The following is a 22,797-nucleotide window of genomic DNA, read 5'->3' as shown; positions in this document are numbered from 1 at the left end:
TGGGATTATCAGAGGTTCTTTAGTTGGCTTATGGAGAGTCGCAGAAGGCATAAAAATGACGTCAAATGCGTACATAGTTTTTCTGAAGGAGCGCTTTGAACCATGGCTGAAGAAGCAAAGGTTGACGTTCAGAAGAACCATTATTTTTACGCAGGATAATGCTCTCTCGCATGCAGCAAACAAAAGCAAAGAGTATTTGCAACAACTGAAGTTCTCTGGGCCACGGAAGATGGAGTGGCCTGCAAATTCACTAGACGTTAACCAAATTGAGAACCTTTGGAGTATTATGAAGCGACATCTCTATACAAGTGGACACCAATTTAAGAGCAAAGATGAGTTGTGGGATGCTCTCCAATAAGTATCGCGAGGAATAACTGTTGATGAAATCACAAATTTGACTAATTCTGTGAACCAACGTGTTTTACAAGTCATTCATAAAAAAGGATCGCATGTGCCCTACTAATTATGTCAACGTAGAAATTTCTATGTAGTTATTGTGTTCTAAGGATTTTTCCTAGTTTATGTAATGTTTGAATATTATTTCAATAAACAAGTTATGAGTATGTGTCTTTTTTTCTTAACCTCGTTAATAACTTGACACACTGAAATCATCAGATATTCCCATCTGTTGTCATAGTTTCGCTAATACTGCTTTAAATACTTTTATTTTCTGACTGGAGTAGCTGAATAGTATTGTTAGCACTTTTTCAAACTTTCATGGATTTTTATTCACTCGTTACTTAATTATTAAGAAAAATCTAAATTCGTTAATAATTTGATATGCAGTGTATATATATATATATATATATATATATATATATATATATATATATATATGTGTGTGTGTGTGTGTGTGTGTGTGTGTGTGTGTGTGTGTATGTTAAAAAAGAAATAGACGTAGCGTTATTTTTCACCATTAACCAATACCATCCAGTGTGAATGCATCGTAAGATAGTCGAAGGTTACATCGACCGAAACGTTGTGAAAAAAAAAAAACAACAAAGATGAGAACAATAGTCTAAACAATCTAAAAATAATACAATATATATATATGTGTGTGTGCATGTGTGTGTGTATGTGTGTGTTTATTGAGACAAGTGTTATTAACATATATAATTAATAATATATACAAATATATATTATTATTATTATTATTATTATTATTATTATTAAACCAAAAAGAAACTCTGTGTGTGTTTGTTTTCACCTTTATCGTGGGAGATATAATCTCCAAAAGGTCAATTGAATTCATAGACTAAGTTAGTTATACCAAGTAACTCAGTCAAGGTGGAGGAGTTATCATTTATAATCAGGTTAGGCTGAGTTGCTTGATAGGACTAAATTTATGAATTCAATTGCCCCTTGGAAGACTGTGTCTCCGACAGTAAAGGTGAAAACATATGCATAGGTTTTACTACTACAACATTGTCGAGGAGATTAACCATGCATCGCTCCGAACACACACACACACACACACACACACACACACACACACACACACACACACACACACACACACACACACACACACACACACACACACACACACACACACACATATATATATATAAACTTGCAAAAAATCTACAAAAATTAATTCATGTTTCTATTCTTAAGCTGTTATCGTCAAGACTGAAAACAATAATAATATAATTGTTCTAAACAAAGTCAAAAGTATAGCTATCAGGAGCAGCAATGAAAGGCGTTGCTTTTCTCAAGGTTATAACTGTAGGGTGCAGGAGAAGACATTTTAACATATCAAATTTTATTTTCCTAACATCAGTTAACAAAATTGAAGCTACTCTTTCTCTCTACAATATTTATACATTAAAAACTACAGGTGTCAATCGCTTACATATGCATAAACAAAACATTTGTTCATACATGAAAATTACGATACACCTGTAAGTAAGCACATACTTAAAATTGACAACTTAGAAGTAACACATACACACGCACTAAGGCCGGTCTTAGGTAATTGTAGGTCATAGGAAAAGTGAATTTGGTGGCCCGAAATGAAACAGAATAATAAAAAATGAATACCCAAAATATATATTATGCAATTTATTAAAAACAACCTATATTTATATCTAAATCAACAAATAACTAAATTTTATACAAAAATATTCGTGTAGATTTTTAACAAAAATCAAATTTTCGTGCTTTGATGGCAGCAAAGTCTCGAATAAAGTGTGAATAATCCAGAGACTGGACGACATCTCGTTCGATAGATACTATTGCAAGGCGTTCTTGCGTCATTGTCGTCCTCAAATAGTTTTTTTTATTATTATTAATTTCAGCTTGTAAAAATTTCTTTCTCCCGATACAACAGTAATCGGAATTGTCAATACTCTCGTATTCGAAGGGCTATAGCTATATTCTAAGTATGCAAGTAAATATCCGTGGATATCACACGCCTATATTAATACGCCTATATTAGCATTATCTATATATTTTTCTTATGATTCCTGTGTGAAGCCCCCAACTATCGGAAGTCCTAATTTGCCTATGCCTAAAGCCGACTTTTCACGCACGTCTACATGACAGGATGTTTTTTTTTTACATGGGGGTCACCACTTATCAAGGCCCGAAGGCCACTCAGGGATAAGGGTTATTGCGTGTACAGTAATCAACGAGATAGTATTGTAGTCATCATTAGTATTGGGGGTTTTGATAGAGTCTCTTACTTAAAGAGGCGGTTTGTCAGGAGTTTGTTTATGTTGGACTTGAATACGTCCAAGTTGTAGTCAGGTGGGAAACATGCAAGCGGCAGAGTGTTCCACTGGCGTGCAGTTCTAAGAAAGAAGCTTTGTTCATGGAATCTACGTTTAGGTTTAGCCACAGATAAAGAGTGGGAGAAATTATTGATAGTGTTTACAGCTAGACGAGTGTTTCTTGTGAAAGTTTGGCGAGGGGGGACCAAAGATTGAAGCTCAGTTGAACACTTTCCATGAAAATAACGATACATCAGAGACAAACTCGCAACATCTCTTCTGTGAGATAGAGGTTGCAAGGAGGAGAAAAGGACATCTCCTACGAGGCTACGAAGTCTATTTTGAACTCTATCAAGGCAGGACAAGTCCTTTCTAGCAGCTCCTGCCCAGATGTGGCAACAGTATTCCATCCTTGGACGTACCTGGCTCTTATATAGGTAGAGAATAGCATCAGCAGTGAGATATCTACTGGATCGATAGAAAGATCCCACCATTTTTCCAGCGGCCTTGGCAACAGATTTGATATACGTGTTCCATTTAAGATCAGGAGTAATGGTCAAGCCCAGAAGCTTGTCAAAACTTGAGGCCTCCTGAAGACGAGAGCCATTCATTTCAATTGATGACAAATGTGGATTAGAATGTTGATGATGTAAAGAGAGAAGCTTGGTTTTAGATGCATTAAAAGTAACCAGCCACTCCTTTCCCCATTGTACTACGTGCTCAAGATCAGAGGAGAGAGAATTGGAGAGAACTTGCTCGTTTACTGTCTTAGATGTGGTACCATAAATGGTAGTGTCGTCAGCATAAATGTCTACAAATGATGTAAGGATATGATTTGGAAGATCATTAATGTAGATCAGGAAAAGAGTTGGGCCCAGGATGGATCCCTGAGGGACACCGGCATTAATACTGTGAGCTTCTGATTTTTGCCCCTCAACTACTACTCTTATGAACCTATCAGAAAGAAATGATTTAATAATTGAGAAGACTTTTCCAGCTATACCATAGCTAGCGATCTTATGAAGTAAACCTTTATGCCATACCCTATCAAAGGCTTTAGATATGTCAAGAGCAATTGCTCTAGAAAGATTGCCACCGTCGAGAGATTTGCTAATCCTATGCGATATAACTGTAATGACATCTGCTGTAGATCTAGCAGAACGGAAACCATATTGAGTGTCACTAAGAAGGTTATTTTTGTTGAGATGTTTGATTACTTCTGTATTTAACACAGATTCTAGCAACTTACTCATGACGCACAGGAGACTTATTGGCCTGTACTGAGAGGGGGATGAGCGATCACCTGAATTCTTAAATACAGGGCATACTGATGAGGTTTTCCAGGGAGATGGGAAACTATTCTCCTTAAGACAACGTTTAAACAGTTTTGTAAGTATGGGCGCTAATTCAGGTTGAAGTTTTTTGAGTACTATAATTGGAATACCATCAGGGCCAGTTGCTTTACTCGAATCAAGGTTTTTGATTAGCTTCGCAACATCACGTACAGATATACGTATATCACATAGCGTGTTTTCTGATACAGGAGGAAATATTGGGGGTTGGCGGTCTTGGTCGCAAAGGGTAGAATTTGCTGCAAAGTTCTTGACAAAGAGTTTGGCTTTGTCTGATGCTGACGAGATTACCTCAGGTCCATTGATAATAGTTGGGATGGAGCACACGCTTCTGTTCAGGATTCTGTTTGCTATTTGCCAAAACTGGTGGGAACCAAGCCGCTGCTCAGCTACTTTGGACTTAACAGATTGAGCATACAACTCTCTTGCGTTCCTTATTACTTTCTTACAATGGTTGTTGGCAGTCCTGAAAACGGCTTTAGTTTCCATACATCTATTACGTTTGAAGCAGTGGAAAAAGTGATTTCTGTGCGCAATGGCAGCAGCACATTCTGGAGAGAACCATGGCTGGCTGTTAGGTTTTTTCTGAAACTTTTTAGAGGGTATGAAATGGTCAATACCTACAATTAACCATTCAGTTAGGTCTAATACTATAGAGGACACATCCTTTTTAAACATGGAATGCAGAGGTAGATCAGATATAAATGTACGGAAGCTATCCCAGTCAGCCTTAGTGTATCGATATACTGTACGATGAAGAGGTACATCTGGGGACTTATTACATTTCATTTTTATCTTAATTGATACAACAGAGTGGTCGGAAGATCCAAGAGGCGACAGAACAGAAACTGAACATAGTTCAGGGCAAGTTGTGAGAAAAAGGTCTAGTAGGCTCGCATACTGGCCATCATTATCGGGCACACGGGTAGGTTCCTGAACAATCTGAGTGAGGTCATAGGCAATGGAGAAATCATGACAGAACCTCCCCTCATCATCGGTCTTGTTTGAGTGGGTCAACCATTCAACGTTGTAAACATTGAAGTCTCCACATACGTGAATGTTAGCTGAAGGATAAGTAGAAAGGACTTGGTCAATTTTCTCAGATATGCTTTGAAAGATAGTAACTCCACTGTTGTGGGGGCGATAGAGAGTAAATATAAATGCAGTAGTGTGAGCTAAAGCAACCCGGAAGCACATATAGGGTAAGTTAGGATCTTCCCTGGAGATGTCCCTCCCACATGGAAAGCTATCTTTAATATAGGCACATATTCCATGCCCATGGCGATCTTGGGGGTCAGATTTAGAAGTTAAGTTAGAGTATCCTGAAATTGCAAACTCATCTAGGGAAATAGCCTGTCCAATGCCAGTTTCACTTAAAAATAAAAGGTCTGGTTTAGTCTCCTGTAATTGGGTTTCAACCTCTGGAAGGTTAGAACGAAGACCCCTGATGTTGGAGAAGGAGACATGGTAGTAGGGGTCTACGTTGGAAGTTGGGGAACCGGGTTTAATCATGTATTTTTTCTTGAAACTTGTCATGATGAAATTTTGGAATTTGTGGACTAGGTCGACAGATTTACTTAGAGCAGGACAGAGAGGGGAAATTAAGAGAGAAAAAGAAACGAAGAATTTTTTTTTATTTTTTATTTGTAGTTAATGATAAGGTAAAGCCGTAACAATTACCCACTAGTATGGCATCGAGAGGCCCCACCAGAAGCTACTGCATGGTCCAGAATCCATTCACCAAATGGCAATACAGCAGCCCCAGTACTTTGCACCTGCTGATAGGACAGCCTCCTTAGTGGTTAATCCAAGGTTCGGGTCCCTGACTATCAGGCGGATAACGTCAGCCCAGACAAAACGTTTACCTCCAGCACCCTTACTAGTGACATGGCTACAAGGATAGACATAGAAACAGAAAATTTCCGCCATCTCAGCCAACTGTTCGCAAAAATACTGCCAACCTAGAAAACAGCTTTTTCTTCTCCCTTTGTCCGAAAAATCACTCATTTAAAAAAAAATGAGGACTGAGGGACAAATAAGAAGAAGCGAGAGTAACAGGAGCTGCCGATAACGCATCCACAATGCGTTTTCTACTCTCCATTAAAAAAAAAAAAAAAAAAAAAAAAAAAAAACTATTAAGTATTGTACTTAATAAAAGTCCAACGGACGTGTTTAAGGGAAAGTATGGTGATAGATTCCCCTCACACGAACTAAAAATGAGTATAATTCGTAATTTTTGCTATCAACTCGGTGGATAAATAAACAATAGCTTAATTGTACACACGAAACTCAGAAAAAGTTTAATAAACTGTAGAAATATGATGACCGATATAAACAAATTCAGAAGGGACATAATTCCAAATTTTATCATTTTTTGAGAGGAGAGAAGGATAACAATTTATAAACCTTATTTCTTCATCTTGCATGAATTATTCTCAGTTATGCCAAGAAAACATTGATAACTCAAAAAACTAATTTGATTATGACAAAAATTATGCAAAGTGATTACTGTTTTCAAAGATCAGATTCATATATCAAATTTAGAAAATTAGATGTTGAAATTTTGTCAAAATTTCAAACTTGTCAGTCATATAAGATGTGAAACTTCATTGGCTATATGGACCAAATAGTGAACAGAACCAAAGTTATCACTAAAAGGGCGACTTTCAGCTTTTCTGCGACCTTGATCTCTATATCCCCAAATTAAATTAGTTTTAATTTAGATCATGACTGATATTTTGATCAAGTTTGGTGACAGTTGTTCAAGCGATTTGAACACTAGGCTGTATATACACAAATATAGAGACAAACTGACAAACTTGATCAAAACATAACTTCTTTCGCAGACATAAAACCAAATACACAAAATATAGAAGATTACTTACCTGTAAGTTAACAACACAGGCACATTCTTCACCTTTCAATTCGGCACTGATTTCTACAAATGCAGTTTCATGGGCAATACTTGACCAATAACGAACAACACCCTCAGGAGACACAGCCACACAGGCTGCCTGCTGAGATTCACGAGGACTAGGGAGCACACAGACACGGTTTGCATCATGGGCTAAGTCACTCGGAGGAAGAGTCAGTTCCTTCACAAGACGAGAACTCTACAAACAAAAGTATGATTTATAATCAAAATCTAAAACCATCGTTTTATAAAAGCAGAGATGAAAGTGACAAGTGGATAAGTAGATTTCATTTTGATCAAACAGAGTATAACATTCACCGAAATTAACTTCAATAATTGTCACTTTGCTTATATCCCCTCCAACCCAATTAATGCTGAGTACAGTCTTGAACTCCATCTTAAAAATTTAACATTATAAAATGTAAAAATAATTTAAAAAATGTAAAAATAAGAATACAAAAAAGGAAATATGTTATGAGTGGGTTGCAAAAGGTTCAAGGGTTTATCATTCAATTCCAGTTAATTTTAATAAAATATTTTATAAAGTTTGGCAAAAATAAAAACCTACCTTTTCATGACTGCTTTGATTGTAACGCCATATAAACAATTTACGACCCCCGACCAACCATGCCCAACCTGAGGGATCGATTTTAACGGTGTATTCTACCAATTCTGAAAGAAATACAAAAGATTTTTTTAATCAAATTCAATTCAAAACTAGACAACTAAATCTTTAATTGTAAGAAAAAAATAAAAGTAATTAATCAAGCATTACGAGTTATCCATTTGATCCTGTTCAGTGTGATGAACAGACGGAATCAACTAACAGAACCTTACATGGACACATCTAAAAATGTTATTTCAACTTTTTTTTTTTTTTTAGAATATGATGGGGACAGGACGTTCTGCTCGCGTTATTAAGGACCCTGTCCCCATGTGTGCAGTGGTGGTGAATGAATGAGGAATTGAAATACAACAGGTCACATTTTCATGACGAAAACATACCGTTATATATCAGCAAAAGAAATGCAATTTATTTACATAAATATACATGAAGGAGCGATAGAAAGAATAAGAGTTCGTTACTTGTGCTTGGTAGCTGCGAAAGGCTGACTGGCTAGTCAGGGGGTGCTGTGGTGGCCCGTTGCCACCAGACTGGTGTTTGTTACATCTTGACTGCTTGAGGGTCCGGCGCGAAAGAGAAAGAAATATGGGAAAAAGGAAGTGACATAACTAGGTCGCTCTTCTGAGTTAAAGGGCGACAATCGAGTTAGCCTGAGAATTTTAACTCCCACAAATAGTCATTCTTATGATAAATATTGATTTTTTTTCACTGTTTTGTCTTTTTTAGAAGTATAAACGAACCATAATACTTGAATCGTAAAGAAAAATCACCTTTGAAATTTCTAACGTGAGGAAGAAATCACTAGCATTATGAAAATTTTATTAATACTATTCAATTTTTTTTTTCTTTATTTTTTTACTTCCAAGTCACCATTTATCAAGACCTGAAGGCCACTCGAGAATAAGAGTCAATGAATGTAAGGTAGTAGTATGGTAATCATTAATAGTGTAAATTGGGTAGAATTTGATTATGGGGTTGGATCAACAAGAACTTGTTTATATTGGATTTTAAACCAAGAAGCAGGCCAGTTAAACAGTGTTCTACAGGCAGGCAGTTCTGGGAAAGAAGCTTTGTTCATGGAATCTGCATTTAGGTTTAGGCATAGGTAGAGAGTAGGGGAAATTGTATATAGTGGTTGTAGCTAGTAGAGTGTTTTTTTTTTCTTTTTTTTGTTTTTTTTTAATGTTTGGCAAAGTGTTGAGGCATAGATTGGAGTTCAGTTGAGCACTTGCCATGAAAATAACGATAGAGCAAAATATACAATAAAAAAACACTGACCATGGGAAATTGAAGTAATTTTGAAGCTTTTAGATTAGCAGATAGTAATTTCTGGATATGTTTAGAGATTATTAAATTCTAAATCCAGTCAGTTTGGTAAAAATTTTATCCTTCAAATTCTTAATATCTTCACATAACACCTCATTCTTCTGCTGAACTAAGAAATCAACATAACACCTCAGTCTTCTGCTGAACTAAGAAATCAACTTTTATACACAAAAAAACTTTATTCATCAATAGTGTCCTCAAGTGATACATGGATTCCAATTTGATGCCGTTTTGTAGATCAATTTGTATTAGGCCTTAAAATACACTACAGTTTCTGATATAACTTCTTATTAAATCGCTTTTTCTGGAGCATTCTTTTGAGGTCTGCTAACAACCTGTAATTATTGAGGAAAAAATCTGGAGAATAGGGTGGATGTGGAAGCAATTACAATTCATATAATTTTGTTGTCGTAGTGACCAACTTGTGATCATACATTTTCTTGATTAAAGAGCACTTTCTCTTCATTCGTTTTTTTTTTTTTGCAAAAAAAAAAAAATCAATAATGCAAGATACTAAACATTATTGATAGTTGTTCCTTTCTCAAGGTAATTGATGAAAAATTACCTTGCATATTCAAAATATGGAGATCAAAATCTTGCTTGTTGATGTTTGCGTCTTTCATCACTTTGACAGCTTTCACTTGCTGTTCATTCAGCTCACTGCCAATTTGAATCTGAAGTAGTGGATCCATGTTTCATCCATTGTTACATGTTGATGCAAAAACTTTTGTGTTGAAACAATTGTAAACAATGCTCTGAATCATCAGCATGTCATTATTTTTGATCGACTGTGAGCAAATGTGGCACCCACTTTGAACGCAGCTTGAAAAATATTCATGCAAAATGGTAAATAGACTTTTGATATCTTCAGCTTGTGTGCTATTTTGTGCAACTTCAACTCACAATTTGCCAAAACCAGTTTAGACATTTGTGAAATGTTTTCGGGGATAACTCCTGAATTTTTGCAACCTGGGCTTCCAGTATCATTTGTGCTTAGTCAAAAATTGCCGTAGACAGCAGACAGAAAGGATCAAAGGTTTAGCTTGACTAGAGGCCAGGATCGTAAAACAAGGATAGGTATGCGCAAAACGAATGCCATGCTCAAAATGTATAAACATTTTGACCTCTACCTTTACTTAAAGATTCACCAAAAATCAGGAAATTAACCAATTTTAATAAAATTTTCAGTATTTATCAAATAATGATCACAAAATATAATGAACACATTTGTACTTTTAGTTATTAAATACCTTTACTAAAGTTATGGGTTTAAGTAGTAAAAAAAAAAAAAAAAAAAAAAAAAAAAAAAAAAATGCATGAATTTATTTTTGCTTCATTTATAAAAATAAAGCATCACAAATTGTAACAATTAAAAAAAAAGTATTTAATTTTTACAGGAACATTACGAAAAAAGTCCCTAAAGTCTGTATTAATGAATTCGGTATAACTAGAAGAAAAATTAATTTCCCAAACTACTGATCATTGAATTAAGCATTGTTTATTTAATATTTTCACACAAAAAAATTATAATTACAAAAAATATTTCTTTTTTTTTTTTTTTAATTACGGCATAATTTTTATGATATTTTCCTTGCTTGCATGAACGCGAAACTTTCGGCGTAGGATAATTTTTACATAATCTATATTTCAAAGAATTTTTACAATAAATTTATTTAACTTCAAAATTTAGCTGAATTTGTTAGCTCACCGTGAAAACATTTTTCATAACTTTTTCTTTCACGTGTACAAATATATTTTTCTTTTTGGAAATTAACTTTAGTCTTCAATCATATAAATTTAATCAAAAAGTAGCCGGAAACCTAGAAAAAAAATTATAAATCGGCTTTTAAAACTATGTACCCCCTATCTTTATTCGTACATTTTTGCCCGTACCTAAAAAAGGAAGATAATAATGTGGTGAACATGATGTCATATACATGATTCTGGAATAAGATTGAAGGTAGTCTTGGAAAAACAACTAACAATGAAAGATGTGATTAATCAAATGAAATGATCATCTGCGATTTCATATTAATTCCATAAGAAAAGTCTGCTGCTACTTTTGATTTTTCATTAGTTCAGGTACACATATTTGATGTGGGAGAGGATAGCAGTAAATCAGGGATGTATGCACACTCTTAAATGCTTATATCCACTAAGCCATATGTTCAAAATTCACAGCTTACCAGTTATAAGAATCCAGAAAGAGGTAAGAGAATAAAATAATCAAAATACTGCATATATAAGGAGTATTGCGTTTCTGAATTTTTAAGATGAGAATTAATTATTTGTATTATTTGGATTCTTTAGACTATTGTTCTCATCTTGAGTATTATTTTCACAACGTTCCAGATCCATAGCACAGTGGATAAAGTATTGGGTAAAATTCAATTGTAAAGTTACACTCTTCTGCAGGTTGAAAGTTCAATTTTCACTGTGGACGATACTCAGAATACAAGTGCAAATTACTTGGGACTTCTACAAAGTGATCGCTGATGGAATGAGAGCATTCTAGTCTCATGGATTATAAATAAAGAGTTTCATTCGTAATTCCAAGCAGATTCAAGAGTTCAATAAGATACACCTGAAGAAGGTTGGAGGTTAAATCGACCGAAATGTGAAAATAACTCACTTTACACTAGTAACGATTATTACGCTACCACCTTACATTCATTAACCCTTATCCTCAAGTGGCCTTTGGGCCTTAATAAGTGAGGACTCCCAACTAGAAAAAAAAAACAAAAAAAAAAACGATAGTCCAAAGAATTCAAATACGGATATAAGAAGTTTCTTTGTGTTGTATGACACTCACTCTAGGTGGGTTGAACCGTTTTCTCCCAAAAGAGAAAGTATCAAGGGAATATAAATTCACAGGGGATCCCTGTTGCCTGTGATGTTTGGTGCATTTTTAGTCAGGAAGCCAGTATCTTCAGACAGTCTGGATCCCTGGTACCACCAGATTCCCTAACAAGTATTACTACTCTGGGCAAGTGGACCTTTTCTTGTGTTTTTTTATATTTTTTTTATTTACAAAGGAGTCCTTGGAGGCAACTTGAGGATAGAGGTTAATGAGCATACAGCAGTCAGTGGGACAATATCGTAGTAACTGTTAATAGTGGAAATTTGGTAAATTAATTACTTAAGGGGATGACTCAAGAACTTGTTCACATTGGACTTGAAGACTTGTAGTCAGCTGGAAAGCAAGGAAACAGAAGAGAGTTCCACAGACGTGCAGTTCTAAGAAAGAAGCTTCGTTCATGGAATCTACGGTTAGGTTTAGACACAGACCTGGGAACAATGGTAACTAAGAGGCAAGTCCACAGCACCCAAATGGGGCCTCACCACTGAATGTCTTTTAAAGTGATAGCGCCATGACCAAAAATATAAAATTTAAAATCATGTAAATAATTTTCAAACTCATAACACTTACGAACGTCATCAAAATAGATTGTACACTCAACAAGAAATAAAACAAGAAATTTGAAAATATTTTACGCATGGATATATACAATACTGTTGTACAGTTACGAAACCTGGTTCTTGTGCAAAGACTTTCACGCATTCCAAGTTTTCAACATGTATTGCTTTTGGCATATCCTAAGCATCTGTTTCTCCATTGATGCAACATCAGTATTACAGAAACTCTTAAGGAATTATTTACGCACAAGTTGGTAGACAAACTCGCTGACTGTACAGAGGCGGGCAACTGAAGATTTGGATTGGGGCAGTGAGGATAGACATGGAGCTGTTGGTTAGCCTGCGCATTTTTGGTGTAAGACACTGGAACCAGAATTAACTGAAGCATGCCAAGAACTCTGCTACATAAGGCATGAAACGCAAAGTCTAAACCAAGATAAAGAGTTTAGTTCAAAATTCCATTTATGTTACGATGTCAAAAGGAGTATATATGGTTGAAATATAACATGAAATAAAAGTAAAATAAAATACAAATTCTTCAATTTACTGAAAAAGAAATTTAAAAAAAAAAACTCACTTTCAGTAATGTTAAGTGCTTCTGAGATTAGGACAGGCATTGGATTACCATAATCTTGGAGGGAATGGTATCTCTCAGAAGAACCACTTCCAGCAAAGGAATATCTAAAAGATATAGAAGTTTTTAAAAAATCAATTTAAATGACACTCGTTAAGTACATATTTTTACCAAGATTCAATAACACAAAAAGAAAAAGAAAGAAAAAATAAAAATCTACAATTGTAATACTTAGTACATTAATTAAAACACAAGCAGTGCATAATTTAGGAGCTCCAGTGTCTTATAAAATTAAATATTTATGAGAAGGATGTAGTTTGCTTGAAGCATTGTAGATAGTTTGAAAAGAGATGTTTTTGAAGGCTATATCGATGCGGTTTGTAGGAAACATCATGGACACAAGTTAGCATTTAAAAGAATAATGGCAATATTAAAAGGAATTTTCAATAATTTTCAAAAACACAAAAATATGATAATAAATCAATTCAATTATTAAAATATATGCATATGTATGTGTGCAAACACATATACGAAGACACGTGCATTTTAGTAAGGGAACTAATCCATGCACATGTAGAGTTACCTCCCTTAAACCATTACACCACACTAATACAACAGTCATTAACACTCCTAAGTACACCCTTTAAGTGTAACACAAAAATTAATCATTTGTATACATTAAAAAAGAAAAAGAAAGCTACAATAATCCATAATAATACTTAATATCACAACTTGCATCCTGGAAATTGATTTGACAGCCAGTCTGCAACACTGATTATTGGAAATAAAAAAAACAAACAAAAGAAAGCCTCGACGAACAGTTGTATACATTTCTTCTTCTTTTCTCCTCTGAAGGAATACAACTCTCGAAAATTAGGGACATCAACACCTACCATCTTGTATGACACATTATGTTGGTAAATAAATGTAATACAATTGAAAATTCCTTCTAATAGTATATAAAAGAATAATGATAATAACTTGTGTCCACATTGCTTCCCATGAACTGCATTGACAGTCTTCAAACGTGACTCCTTTAAATATTTATATTACATTATTAAACAAGTTCTTAAACTTTAATTGTTGTAATGTATTTCAGATACTTTGTATCGGTCTGTACTTGTTAATTAGGATTGAATTGTTAAATGCTACGTTAAAACAAATTGATAATGGCTTCAAAGTTATTAAAGCTACTGGGTTAGTTCAAAATGGCTCCTCCTCAAAAGGACTTAGAAGGGATGTCGGAGGTAAAGAAACTTTGAATCGAAATTGAATGAGGCCGATGTATATTGATTGGTAATAAGTGCTTATGTATCTGACATTAAAAGGTGGTTATCAAAATGCCTTTGAATTAATCTCAGAGTTCAATAAGTCAGAGATCTCCGAAATAATTTTGAATGCCCTGAGGGAAAAATTCTTAAATCCCAACAGCAAGAGATAAAATATTTTTAAAAAATTCTTCATTGTACTGACCATTCACAAATCTCAACCAATTGAGAAATTATAGTGAATAAGTCAGAGCTGATTTGACTGAACTTGATCATTCCTTCAATGGTGTTACTTGCTCATGCAATATTTAAAAGGATTTGTGCCAAGATAGATATCCGTCGCTCAGAGCGATAGTTGAGAATGCTGCAGAATATGTTAAACTCAATATGATTGCACCGTGTCCAAAAGAGCATGAAAATTGGTTGTCAAAATTGTCCAACATTTTGTCTGATAAGTGGCAAGATCGGGACAAAAAACCTTTTAGGGAATCTTTATCACAAAGAAAGAAAATTCTTCCAAACAATACCACCCTTTCTGGAAATAACAATAAATCCTGTAAATTGTGCAATAAAATTGAATACAGGAGGAAGGACTGCTCTATGTTTAAATTTTTCAGTTTAATATTTAAGCGAGTAGCAGAGCTCGATTCGTGTAAAAACTGCTTGGGTTCGCACACGGAGATGGAATACTTGGGGATAGGGGAATTTCCCTATGCATGCATTACTTTTGGGACCCGATCATATTTTTCGACGATGTGCCCAAATTATCATTGGCCCACTACAAACATTAGTCCTATGCTGCATGTTTCGGTGAAGGGAAAGAGGGGATCACCCATACATTTGAATAGTTGAATTGCCTTCTTGACACTGGCAGCCAATGTTCGTTCTTTTTCAATGCCGTGTAAAAAAAAAAAAATGAGTACATAAGAATGTTTTTTACTCGGAACCAGTTAGCATACGAATAAGTACATTTATAGGTACAAAAATTTTAATCTTTGTCAATTTCAAGCATCCTTAAAATTGAGGTCTCAAAATCTTTTTCCTTTGATACATTGTTTATGGAGGAGTTAAATTTAAAATTTAATATCTCTTGCTTTGACGAGATTGTGGCAAATATAAAAAAGCGGGATTCCATCTAAGTCTTGACTATAACTTGAACCATTTCACCTTAGATGATATTATAGGTTTGAATCTGATTTAGCGCTCAAAGGATTTTAGCTTGATTAAAAGTCTGGACAGATTTGCTTGGCAAACTTCAAATGGTATCATTTCTTTTGGACAAAGGTTTGAAGAAGATCAATAACAAGCATGACTCCCATTTCTTCACTCGCTCAGTTCACGAGTTACCCAAATGTTCAAACTACCTTATCGAAGGAGTATTGAATCCCATCATTTTGTGATCCTTGGGGACCATTTTTTGAGGAATTCTCACTTGAATGTGGAATTGAGTTTTTTTTCTCTCGACAGTTGATATATTAGACAGGGACTCTGATTTGTTATCAGATGAGGACAAAACTAAAGTTTTTCAAGAAATTATTGTTATGAGGGAGGAAAGATACCATGATCTGCCCTGGGATGGGAACAAGATATCTCAAATGGAGTCAAATTATGCTCCTTTCTTGGAAATTCTGGAGAGGGGTGAACACTCTAAAAACTATGTAAATGTCTTCCAGGAGTATAAAATAAAAAATAAAAATGGACATTATTGAACCAATACATGTATCCTAGGAAGACTTCGGAAAATAGCGTTGGATCCCCTATCATCTTGTCATTAAACAAGGTGCAGCGGTCACCACTGGGATTTGTCCAGTTTTCAATTGTTTGTTTAAAAGGTGAGGGGGCATTTCTCTGAATGATGCTGTATCTTTGGGAATCAATTTGACTGCCAAATTATTGGAATTGTTAGTAGCATTTAGGAAAAATTATCATGTGCGCCTGGGAGATCTCAGGAAGGCCTTTGAGCAAGTTCATCTAGGGACTGAAAAGGACAAAAAAAAAACAAAAAAAACGATGTTTTTTCTGAAAAACGACGATCATCTGTGTACCTTCCGGTATAAATCTATAATCTTTGGCTTTAATGAGAATCCATTCATCATGAGTCTCATACTTAAATATCATACTGAACAGTTCACTTTTGATGAAGCATCGGTTCTATCCAATAATTTTTGTTGACAACCTGGTCAAGACCGGTAATAATATTTAGTCACTGGTCTATTTATCGTTCTGTTTGTGACCGGTAGGGTCTACCAAACGATTGTGAAAAATGGACCGCATGTTTTCGTGACGTCAGATTTGTGTTAACTATACGAACTATAGAAAAACAGAAGCGACTTAATGATTTTTTAAAACCTTTGTTTATCTTTTTCAAACTGAAATTAATAATTAATCTTTGTTATAATTTTGTTAGGTTTTAAGATTTACACAGTGTAACAATTAATAATATTATAAACATTTGTATATTAAATATGAAATACGGTCTTACTGAATGTTCATTTGGTTAACTATGGGGTTCCATATTTTGTTCGGTAAAAAGCGACAGCAAAATATGAGGGGGGGGGCTACAAAATGCTTAATATTTGTGCAATAATATTTTCAAATTGGTTTTAATCTGGCGATAAAATAGCTGACAAGAGTCATGTTTATATTAAAACTTAATATTTAAAAAAAAAATTAAAACAATTAAAAATCTATGTTGTAACGGAACATTTTGAAATAATGGAATTTTAATCGTTTTAATCTTTTAAAAATTAATTAATGTTTATGAAGTTTCTTTTTCTGGGCAATTCAACTGATTATAGAAATTCGAAAAAACGCTATTTAAAAAATAAAAACATAAGTTTATATCAATTTTTTAATTGCAACTTCAAGGTAAATTTTTGTTCAATATGTGTATTTAAATTTTTAAAAAATAAATATTTTTTACTTATTTCAACTCTTACGTTTCATAATAAATAGAAATTTCGATAGATTTAAATATATTTTGTTTGAATTTCGAAAAAATAAATATGGAGGGGGGGAACGCACTAAAAAAATATTTCCCCTCGTATGTTTTACGAAAATTGCATTTTATATGTAATTTCATTCTAAAATGGATAAGTATCGAAAAGTTAACGAAAATCTGACCATTAGTTGATTTTTGCTAGATTTACTAAACACGTCAATTATGTAAACACGATTTTCGTCTTGCAATTTCATTATTTTCGTTCGATGAAAAAATTTTTTTTTAATTATTACTGGTTTATTTTGCCCTTCTTTTAAATGGTACAAAAGTTATATTGATAATATTAATTTATAATAAAGTTACATTGTGTTACATATAGGGTGGTGTAATTCTGTGGTGAATTTTGGCAGTCCCTAGTGACCGGCTAAAAAAAATTGGATTTGAATTGCAAACTCCAATAATTTGATTTTGCAGGAGGAAATAATTGAATTGGAGTGCTTCCTTTCCCCTACCTACTTTGGAAAAACTGCTGGGATATGTTTACTTCCCTCAGCAAAATTCAGTTAGTCTTGGTTGCGCCTACAGTGGTTGATCCCGAGACTGACACTAAGTGTAGCATTTTAGTGCAGTTTTCAAAGATTTATGATCCTTCCCCCCCCCCTCCCCCTCGTGTCTCCCTGTTACTATTTGGGGAAATTTCTTATCAGTAATCTATGGGAAATGAAATTATCTTGGAATCAGAAGGTTCTGGGGAAATGATGGGAGTTTATTGGCAAGGAAGGAGTTGATTAAGCAAGGTAAAGTTCCTTAGAAGAGCGCTGTAATGCCACAAACGAGGCTTATGGCCTTTCCTTGTAACACAAACCCAAACTGATAAACTTCAAAACAGTCTTTACTTTTTTGTCGCGTTTATTCTTTCTCGACACCGGTGACAGACCCACCTTTCCCGAACTCAGAACGAGGCTGGATTTTTGGACTCCCCCCCCCCCCATCTTTATACCATAACCCCTTTTTTTTTCCAATGTATTATTTAATGGTTTTCATCGGTCGTCATTCTGTTTTACTCAAGTTTATATTATCGTCTAAAGTTTAAAAAACATGGTGACCACTGAAGATCATAACGTAAGTGCGCGCCAGCGCGTACAACAATGGCCACTACTTTTAACATTAGAAATTAAGAAATTACATTGCTTAATATCCGGAAACCTAATTTGCGGGAAATTTAAATGCGATATTCGATTTCAGCATACCCGAAAACCTTTAAAAGTTGTCATTTTTAAGGAAAATGTCAAGTAAAAATTTACCAAAAAATAAAGAAAAAAAAAAAAAGGAGGATGTCGTACTGGATAGCATATTAGAGCAGTGGCAGCAGCAGAATATGCTATCCGGTTCGACAATGTTTCCGAAGTTACCTTAAATTTATCTGAAATAATTTTTTTATTTTTTACACAGTGATCACCACTTATCAAGGCCTGGAAGCCACTCAGGGATAAGGGTTATTGCAAGTACAGTACGTTAGTGTGGAGATTTAATGAAGTGTTTACTTAAGGGGGCGGTTCATTAGGAATTTGTTAACATTGGACTTGAACAGATCCAAGTTGTAGTCCGGTGGGAAGCAGGCAGACGGAACAGAGTTCCACAGGCGTGCAGTTCTAAGAAAGAAGCTTTGTTCATGGAATCCACGTTTTGATTTAGGCACAGATAAAGAGTTGGGGAAAATTTTCACAGTGGATTCGACTAGACGGATGTTTTTCGTGAAAGATTGGCGAGGGGGGACCAGAGATTGGAGTTCAGACGAGCACCTGCCATGGAAATAACGATAAAACAAGGATAGGCTCGCAACGTCTCTTCTGTGGGAGAGAGGTTGCAGGATAGAGGAAAGGGCATCTCCCACTAAGTCACGAAGTCTATTTTGTACTCTGTCAAGGCAGGATAGGCTGTTTTTAGCTCCTGTCCAGATATGGCAGCAGTATTCCATCCTTGGACGTACTTGGCTTTTATATAGATAGAGAATTGCATCAGTAGTGAGATATCTTCTGGAGCGGTAGAAGGATCCCACCATCTTTCCAGCGACCTTGGCAACAGACTTGATGTACATGTTCCATTTCAGATCAGGAGTAAAGGTCAAACCCAGAAGCTTGTCAAAACACGGGGCTTCTCCTAGCCGAGAGCCATCCATTTCAATTGATACCAGATGGGGATCAGAGCATTGATGATGTAAGGATAGGATTTTGGTTTTAGATGCATTAAAGGTAATCAGCCATGACTTCCCCCACTGAACCACGCGCTCGAGATCAGAGGAGAGGGAATCAGAGAACTTTGTCATTTACAGCCTTTGATGTGTTGCCGTAGATGGTCGTGTCATCAGCATAGATGTCAACAAATGATTTAAGTATGTGTTTAGGGAGGTCATTGATGTATATCAGGAAGAGAGTTGGGCCCAGGATTGACCCTTGAGGGACTCCAGCATTAATACTGCAGGCTTCTGATTTTTGTCCATCGACCACTACTCTCATGAGCCTATCGGAGAGATATGATTTAATGATTGAGAAAACATTTCCAGTTATTCCGAAGCTGGAAATCTTGTGAAGTAAGCCCTTATGCCATACCTTATTGAAGGTATTTGATATGTCAAGAGCAATTGCCCTAGAAAGGAAGCCTTTGTCAAGAGATTCACTAATCCTGTGAGATATAACCATTAGCACATCTGCGGTAGATCTTGCAGAACGGAAACCATATTGTGTGTCACTAAGAAGATTGTTTCTGCTGAGGTGGTTTACTATTTCTCTATTTAATATGGATTCCAGCAACTTACTCATAACACACAGGAGGCTTATTGGTCTGTACTAAGAGGGAGATGACTTATCACCTGAATTCTTAAATACAGGGCAAACTGATGAGGTTTTCCAGGGAGTCGGAAAGCACTTCTCCTTAAGGCAACGCTTAAACAATTTCGTAAGTATGGGAGCAAGTTCTGGTTGAAGCTTTTTTAACACTATAATTGGGATGCCGTCAGGGCCAGTTGCTTTACTGGAATCAAGGTTATTGATTAGCTTGGCGACATCATGCACAGATATTTGTATGTTACCTAGCGTGTTCTGTGTTATAGGAGGAAATATGGGGAGTTGATGGCCTTCATCGCATAGGGTAGAATTAGCTGCAAAGTTCTTGGCAAATAGTTTGGCCTTGTCTGATGCTGACGAGATGACCTCTGGTCCATTGATAATGGTTGGGATAGAACGCACACTTCTGTTCAGGATCCTATTTGTTATTTGCCAAAACTGGTGGGAACCAAGCCGCTGATCAGCTACTTTGGATTTAACAGACTGGGCATATAGCTCTCTTGCATTTTTTATTACTCTTTTACAGTGGTTGCTGGCGCCCCTGAAAGCAGCTTTAGTCTCAGTGCATGCATTGCATCTATTACGTTGGTAATTATGGAAAAAGTGATTTCTGTGCACGATAGCAGCCAGCAGCACATTCTGGAGAGAACCATGGCTGGCTGTTAGGTTTTTGTTGGAATTTTTTAGATGGTATGAATTGGTCTATGCCTACAATTAACCATTCGGTCAGATCTGATACTATAGAGGACACATCCTTTTTAAACATGGAATGTAAAGGTAAATCAGATATGAATGTACGGAAGCTGTCTCAGTCAGCCATAGAGTATCGACAGCACGTATTTATGCAGAGAAAGTATCGTGCTATCTTAAATAGTATTTTTGAGTTAAATTAAAGTTTTACGGTATCTTTTGTTCATTACGTTGTTAGGTGAAACCACAGAATAGTCACAAAACACCCTTGTTATTACTTCAGCACGGTAACTTCTGTGCGTAAGTACCAAAAGTAAAATCTCATTTTTTAGGTTTGTATTACTGTACACATCGAAAAAGTTGTCAAAAAAACAAATAAATGTTATCAAAGGCAAGATAAGTTATTTTTCTACCTAACTGGATATGTTTTCAGTGTTTTTATTTAATGTAACATGTTTATTCAGCTCGAAAAACATACAGTGTTTACCGATGTATTGGAAAATTCAAAATGGCGCCCGACTCTCTCTTTAACACGGTAAGTTTGGGAGAAGGTGCTATAAATATAAAACTAGACAAAATACTGTTAGAAACTCGCTCAATATATGTTACCGTGACATAGGTTGACATATATTCGGTGGGTTTTTAATAGTATTTTGTCTAGTTTATTATTTATAACACCTTTTCCCAAACTTACGTGTTAAAGAGCCGGGCGCCATTTTGAATTTTCTAATACATCGGTAAACACTGTAGGTTTTTCGAGCTGTTACATTGAATAAAAACACGAAAAATATATCCAGTTAGGTAGAAAAGTAACTTATTTTGCCTTTGATAACATTTGTCAAAAAAACAAATATATAACAAATTGTTATATATTTGTTTTTTGACAACTTTTTCGAATCTATGTGTACAGTAATACAAACCCAATTTTTTTTTTTTTTTTTTTTTAGAGGGGGCTCATATACAAGTCTATTAAAATTAAATTGTGGCTAATTTGGACATATAAAAATAATGGTTAGTCGTTCGTTCTTTAAGCCATAGGGATAGGAAGTGATGATCTTTTTATGTTTATATAGTAAGGTGGGTATTTATTTATTTTTTGAACCACTCCCGTCTCTAATCGGCGACTTGTTTTTTTTCTTTTCGAGTGTCCTCAAAATGAATTTAGCCTTAACCCTAATCCCGGTTTGAAGACGGGGGTGATTATTCTATAACAAAGAAAAAGATCCTAATTTTTATATTTTTATACTGAGTGTGAAGCGAGGGGGGGGGGTAAAGATAAAAATTTGTACGACTCTTATAATTAATACGAAGACTAATATTGCCATGCTATTTTTTTTTTTTTTTAAGTTACAGAATAAAAATAAAATGCCTTAAACCGATTGCAATGAATTTATGAACGCAATCGACGTTGTTATTCTTTAGTACCACGTGTTTGCAAAGAAAGAAAGACATTTTGAAAGATATTAAAATGGAGTTTTTATTTTAACGTAAAACTTATGAATATCTTCATTTTGCATAGACTAATAATAACAATAAAAAAAATAACAACAACACAGGACGACAAACAAAATCTAGAACATTAAAAAAAAAAAAAAGAAGAAGCGTTTTTGTTTGTGTTAAACAAATTTGAGGAAGCAAAAAGAAAAGACACTGACGTTGTGTTATGAGAAAGTGACGAGACATTTCCGAATTGTGATCGTCCCGGGGTTCTGTAACCTCCTCCCCTGGGAGAAAAGACATCATCAGTTTGACGTGGAGTCGGTATTTTACGACGAACGTGCATTACCGACATTTCAACAACAGTGAGAAACAGAAGTCGTATACACCGCCAATTTCGACGGCTTTTGCCAGTAGAGATGAGCAAATAGAAAAGTTGAAATCCGTTCCGATATCGAAACGAAAACACCGGCAAAAATAAAAAAGAAAACAATCTTTTGTTAGAACAATGTATTTTATATATATTTTTTTTAATTATAGGTTTTAAAAAATTATGTTTTCAAATAAAAATGCAAAGTTATAATTTAAATAATAAAATAGTCATTCTTTTCTTATTTTAACAGTAACAACAAAAATGTAGTTTTTTTAGCGGCCTAACAGTAACTTCCGGTTTCTCTTTTCAAAAAACTGCATTCC

The 22,797-nt window shown here is 35.0% G+C and overlaps 1 protein-coding gene across 1 annotated transcript in view; it reads right to left on the bottom strand.

Moving 5' to 3' along the window:
- LOC145279643 (nuclear pore complex protein Nup133-like) overlaps positions 1-22,569 on the bottom strand; it is a 116,258-nt gene extending 93,689 nt beyond the window's left edge. The window contains exons 1-4 of the mRNA XM_080130872.1: positions 22,320-22,569; positions 12,926-13,029; positions 7,549-7,652; positions 6,952-7,179 (exon numbers count right to left, since the gene is read on the bottom strand). Of these exons, the coding sequence (XP_079986998.1) occupies positions 6,952-7,179; positions 7,549-7,652; positions 12,926-13,029; positions 22,320-22,456 (573 nt within the window). The 5' untranslated portion in view covers positions 22,457-22,569. The remainder of the gene's footprint in view (positions 1-6,951; positions 7,180-7,548; positions 7,653-12,925; positions 13,030-22,319) is intronic.
- Between the last annotated feature and the right edge of the window lie 228 nt (positions 22,570-22,797).

This window comes from Euprymna scolopes, chromosome 7, assembly GCF_053919585.1.
Source record: "Euprymna scolopes isolate OS-2025 chromosome 7, ASM5391958v1, whole genome shotgun sequence".
Taxonomy (NCBI): Eukaryota; Metazoa; Mollusca; class Cephalopoda; order Sepiida; family Sepiolidae; genus Euprymna; species Euprymna scolopes.
This window is presented reverse-complemented; position numbering and strand designations above follow the sequence as displayed.